At 41.5% G+C, this 6,211-nt stretch overlaps 1 protein-coding gene across 2 annotated transcripts in view; it reads right to left on the bottom strand.

Moving 5' to 3' along the window:
• Positions 1–2,351: 2,351 nt before the first annotated feature.
• Positions 2,352–6,211, bottom strand: part of LOC124863015 (lethal(2) giant larvae protein homolog 1-like) — a 45,658-nt gene continuing 41,798 nt past the window's right edge. For both annotated transcript variants that reach the window (XM_047357248.1, XM_047357249.1), the window contains 3 exons: positions 5,825–5,960; positions 5,668–5,750; positions 2,352–3,750 (listed from right to left, as the gene is read on the bottom strand). In XM_047357248.1, coding sequence (XP_047213204.1) covers positions 5,672–5,750; positions 5,825–5,960 — 215 coding nt within the window. In that variant the 3' untranslated portion in view covers positions 2,352–3,750; positions 5,668–5,671. The remainder of the gene's footprint in view (positions 3,751–5,667; positions 5,751–5,824; positions 5,961–6,211) is intronic.

Genomic DNA, 6,211 nt, shown 5'->3' with positions numbered 1-6,211 from the left:
GGTAGATTTGAAAATCTGAATTTAGTAAAGCGTCTAACGTTGTCAGAATACGGTTCTACTAAAGCTAGCCACACTTACAGTGAATCCAAGATGCTAAAGAAATGTAAACCTATGGTTATTTGAGGGGAAAAAATACTCCATTTAAACTTTAAACACCATTTGTTGCACTTGAATATTTTTTGCCCCCAAATATTTTTGATTTTTTCAAAATCTAATACAATTTTTTGCACTAAGTTACCGGTCAGTTAAAACTATTTATGATAAGAAGTATATCAAATGTCTCACATAAATGTGAGCGGTTGGAAGAGCGGGCCACATCACACAGACGTACCAGATGCTGCAGCGACCAATAGGGTCTCTCACTGTACTTTTTGTTAGCGTCATGTTAAGGATTGGAAGAATCAGTAAATTTGATCAGTTCCACAATATTCTGAGTTGAGTATGAATCTCAAATCCTGGAACTCATGAGGAAAGCAGAGGATGGCCAACTATGAGCTATACAGGTCCTTCTCAAAATATTAGCATATTGTGATAAAATTCATTATTTTCCATAATGTAATGATTAAAATTTAACATTCATATATTTTAGATTCATTGCACACTAACTGAAATATTTCAGGTCTTTTATTGTCTTAATACGGATGATTTTGGCATACAGCTCATGAAAACCCAAAATTCCTATCTCACAAAATTAGCATATCATTAAAAGGGTCTCTAAACGAGCTATGAACCTAATCATCTGAATCAACGAGTTAACTCTAAACACCTGCAAAAGATTCCTGAGGCCTTTAAAACTCCCAGCCTGGTTCATCACTCAAAACCCCAATCATGGGTAAGACTGCCGACCTGACTGCTGTCCAGAAGGCCACTATTGACACCCTCAAGCAAGAGGGTAAGACACAGAAAGAAATTTCTGAACAAATAGGCTGTTCCCAGAGTGCTGTATCAAGGCACCTCAGTGGGAAGTCTGTGGGAAGGAAAAAGTGTGGCAGAAAACGCTGCACAACGATAAGAGGTGACCGGACCCTGAGGAAGATTGTGGAGAAGGGTCGATTCCAGACCTTGGGGGACCTGCGGAAGCAGTGGACTGAGTCTGGAGTAGAAACATCCAGAGCCACCGTGCACAGGCGTGTGCAGGAAATGGGCTACAGGTGCCGCATTCCCCAGTCCTGGGCTACAGAGAAGCAGCACTGGACTGTTGCTCAGTGGTCTAAAGTACTTTTTTCGGATGAAAGCAAATTCTGCATGTCATTCGGAAATCAAGGTGCCAGAGTCTGGAGGAAGACTGGGGAGAAGGAAATGCCAAAATGCCAGAAGTCCAGTGTCAAGTACCCACAGTCAGTGATGGTCTGGGGTGCCGTGTCAGCTGCTGGTGTTGGTCCACTGTGTTTTATCAAGGGCAGGGTCAATGCAGCTAACTATCAGGAGATTTTGGAGCACTTCTTGCTTCCATCTGTTGAAAAGCTTTATGGAGATGAAGATTTCATTTTTCAGCATGACCTGGCACCTGCTCACAGTGCCAAAACCACTGGTAAATGGTTTACTGACCATGGTATCACTGTGCTCAGTTGGCCTGCCAACTCTCCTGACCTGAACCCCATAGAGAATCTGTGGGATATTGTGAAGAGAACGTTGAGAGACTCAAGACTCAACACTCTGGATGAGCTAAAGGCCGCTATCGAAGCATCCTGGGCCTCCATAAGACCTCAGCAGTGCCACAGGCGGATTGCCTCCATGCCACGCCGCATTGAAGCAGTCATTTCTGCAAAAGGATTCCCGACCAAGTATTGAGTGCATAACTTTACATGATTATTTGAAGGTTGACGGTTTTTGTATTAAAAACACTTTTCTTTTATTGGTCGGATGAAATATGCTAATTTTGTGAGATAGGAATTTTGGGTTTTCATGAGCTGTATGCCAAAATCATCCGTATTAAGACAATAAAAGACCTGAAATATTTCAGTTAGTGTGCAATGAATCTAAAATATATGTTAAATTTTCATCATGACATTATGGAAAATAATGAACTTTATCACAATATGCTAATATTTTGAGAAGGACCTGTATTCAAGGTAGCGATCTCTAATTTAGGATCTGCTTGACAGCACAATCAGCTTTTTAAATATAAGTGAAAGTAAATTCAGGGAGGAAGGGGTTAAACGAAGAGTAAAACCCACCTTTGCAGCAACTGCTCTCTCACACAGTGTGACATCACTTCTGCTCCCAATAGAAATGTCTGTAGCAGAAAAACATTTTTACCGCGGTTCCTTTCTCTTCAGACAAATAGTTACTGGTACAGCTCTTATTTTGCATTTCAGCAGTTAAATTACAAAGAAACAGAGGATAAAGTCTCAGAGTAAATACATTTTATTAACATTCACAATTGTTTATCAACCAAAATGCTAAACATCTTAATTCCTACAGATGGAACTGAGCAACTTGTCTCAGTGATGGGATTAAAAAGCTAAAGTGTGCTGGATGTAGCATGAAAAGGTTAATGACATGTCCCATTCAGAACATTTACAAAAAACTGCAACAAAAGTGACTGAATGATCCGACCAGCTGAGCTGCGTTAGTCAGTGAGGTTGTTCTCCAGGTTATACACAGAGCCCTTTTGTTTGTTTGGGCTCCGACTCGGTTTTAAAGCTGACAGGCTGTAAAACTGTAACAGCGTTTAAAACGATGCTGATCAAAGCTTTGCTCGCTGGCTAAATGAACCACAATGCACCATTTCAGAGGACACAACACCTTTAGACTGACTGATTACTTTGCAACAGCACCCTCTACAGATTTAGAGAACTACTTTTATTTCCCTCACCTTTATGCATTTTTATTCCTATTTTCTATCTGAACAACAAATATGCGATTTGTTTAAATCCTAGTTTTGAGCAGGTGATAAAAAGTCAAACTTTATTTGCTACGTAAACAGAAACTGTGTACATCTTCAGCAATAACTCTGATTTCCAATAATTCCTATCAGTAAGAGGGGAAAGTGATGCTTTTACTGCCAGCCCCTCCCAGCTGGTCCCCTTATTAAATCACAGTGTGGGATTTCCCTCCTTCTCCTACAGCCAACTATTTATTAAAATATCTATACTTTCTCACATAACTGTAAAAACATTCAACAGAGCAACAATCTTTGCTGTATAAAACACCTACATTGTTCCAGTACTCGGTTCTTCAATACCAGGCACCTTCTTGCATCCTCGCGATGATTAATGCAGATTAATGCACCACCTCGACACAGGATAGCGAAACAAATCTGCTGTTCTTGTTGGAATCCAGAATGGAGATGCTGCAACTTTCGAAAAAATACTTAATTTGCCTTTTTTTTGTTGCTGTACTGAAAACCGCAAACCTTCTGTTTTACTGCGATTCCATCACATCCAGAGGCACGTTTAGCGACAGAGCACCGAGTCCAGTTCCAACCATACAGTAACCTCAGAGAGAGAAAACCTCCAGAGAGCTGAGTCACATCCAGTGGGCCGAGCAGCGAGAAGGTGGAAGGAGGAACTGTCTGTCCAGGTGCTACGCTGGTCCTTCTGAGTCTCCATGTGGGCAGGGGGGACTGTCGTGTTTCCAAAGTGGTTACAGGTAAGGAATTTGTTCATCTAGCAGGAGGAATCTGTAAGACTTCTTTCCCAGCTTGTACCAGGTTAAAAGGAGAGTGCTCCTCAGTGGCTCCTTGCCAGATGTTTGTGGTCCTGCACTGAAATCCAGTGGAAACCACTCGAGTTGCTCCTGGAAGCTCTTCAAAGAAACCAAAGACAAACAATGAACAAATGTCAACAAGCAGCAACCAGATAAATGTAACAGCAATCACTGATGGATAAACAGATTTGTGACAATAAGAAACAGATTCCTTGCATTTCTATTGGTCCAAGTCTTTCATGGCAAAATAGCTGCTCAAAACCAACTTATCAGTATAAGTGTCAACCGGTCATCTTACCGGCCTGTAATTCCTCACCTACTGCAACTACTATCCTCAATCAACGTTTCACTGATGGAAAAGTTTGAACTCTCACATTTTGTCACGCTGCAACTACCAACTTCTGTGGATTTTATTCCGGATTTTAAGACTGACCGACACAAAAGAAAAAAATAAAGTAGATTTATATATTTTTCTAGACTAATAGTCTGAAAAGTGTAGTGTGCATTTGTATTCATCCCCCTTGAACATTTCTAAATAAAGTGCAACTAATTGCCTTCAGAAGACCTGTGTGTCAAAGGTCCAGCTGTTCAGTGAAGGCCTCAGGTTTGTGAAAGGGGCATCATGAAGACAGCAGACCGGTCCGGGGCTACATGAATCCTGGCTTTTATGGAAGAGTGGCAAGAAGAAAGCCTTTGTTTTTCCTGTCTGTAGTTTCCCACAAGTTACGTCAGGAGGACAGCAAACATGTGGAAGAAGGTGAAGAAAATTTGATTTCTACATGCAAAACGCTACATGTGGTGGAAAACCAACACTGTACATTATCCCTAAAGGGATGATGGGTGGAGCTACATACAGGCAGAAAACCCGTTAGAAGCTGCAGACCTGAGGCTGGACGACATACAGCCAGAGCTGAAGTGGAGCCTATTCATGTATTAGAGGGGCCCAGTCAAAGTCCAGACCTAAATACAATTAAGAATGTGAGGCAGGACTTGAATCTCTGTTTTCCACAGATTTTCCACTGACAAGGAAGAAAGGGCAAATATGTCAGTTTAAATGCAAAGCTGATGGAAACATACCCGATCTACCCGATACCTGATTCTCAGATCTATTTTTGTAAAGTAAAAACTTTAGGCATCCTTTGCCCTCCACTTTGTGTTGGTCTATCTCCTAAAATCCCAGTATATCATTAAGGTTTGTGATTGCAACAAGGCAAGTTTAAAAGGTTTACTGAAGTTTAAACTACAGTTAACACATTTATCAGCTTTAAGTGCGGCGATATGATGAGGCAAACCTTTTTCTTTTCTTTCTTCCCTTATACACACATGAGCATCTCAGGGTCCCACTTCAGGTGAAACATCAGTATCTGCATTTCTTTCTCCTCAGATCATCTCTGAGATCATTACTTTGAAGAACACTCATGTTTTTGGAAGTTGAGACTTTGTCTTGAAAAATGTGAGGTGATAAAAAAATAATAGTTCCAGAAAATAAAATCTCATTCAATTTTGCATGCCTCTGCAGTGTGTGCTTCAGTAGAATCACAAGAGGGCAGTAGAGAGCCAAAATAAAGACGCATTTAAGGTCAGTTCTTCTTACCCAAAAACTTGCATCTTAACTTCCTGCTATGAAACCAAGTTGCTTTGTTTATGCCTTGTCTTAAAACACACTTGTGGATAGAAATATGGGAGGCAAGTAAAGCTCCATAGAGTCCAGTTTCTACAGAAAATGCTGAGGTCAAGGGTTACATTTATTCCCGAGACAACTCAGCAAGAAGGGAAGACTAAAGAAATGCGTAAGCTTCTGAATAAAAACGCCGACAACGCAGCGTCTGCCTGGATGGAAACGGAACGAAGGAATGCTTCACTTAGACAGAACTACGCTTTGAAGTTTGCACAAGCTGGACCGCCTCAATTACAAACAGCTGTGCTGCTTTGGGGAAAAAAAACAACACACCATCCCATGCAGGCGTCAACCCAAGCTGATCTACAAGTTTAGATATTTAAGAAGTTACTTTTCACCTCTTCAGTTGATGAGGATTCCGGTGGAGCGTCCCTCTTCCTCTTTCATGTTCCTCAGGTTATTTTCTGCTTCGTCCACAGTCCTGAAACAGACACCGAAATATTTTGGCTTTCTAAAGAACATTAACAAGAGACTTCGCTTGATGTGCGTGCTTACGTTAGGAAATCCCTGACGTCCTCCACGGTCAGGTCTCCGGTGGTGTCGAGGGTGAGGTCGGCACAGCTGAAGGGGGAGTCCAGCGGTGTCTCCAGGATGGGAGAAGACAGGGTGTACGGAGGCTCCTCTGTTCGCCCTAAGAGGGAGGAATCCAGACACAATGTGTTGATTGATTTATTTTACTTTTGGGCTGCTGATCATGGTGTGCTGCAGGCAGATGAACTTTAATACAAAGTAAAAAGGGCAAATAATAATTTTTTTTTTCACAGACGTTAAAACTTTCCCTGCTTTTCAAGCTTTTGACTGGTGTTCAATGGAGGCACACCTGTGGACGTATTTTAAGATAACGCCTCAAACTGCTTCCTTGACTGGAGGAAAGGAAGAGAA

This window comes from Girardinichthys multiradiatus, chromosome X (assembly GCF_021462225.1).
Source record: "Girardinichthys multiradiatus isolate DD_20200921_A chromosome X, DD_fGirMul_XY1, whole genome shotgun sequence".
In the NCBI taxonomy this organism is placed as follows: domain Eukaryota; kingdom Metazoa; phylum Chordata; class Actinopteri; order Cyprinodontiformes; family Goodeidae; genus Girardinichthys; species Girardinichthys multiradiatus.
This window is presented reverse-complemented; position numbering and strand designations above follow the sequence as displayed.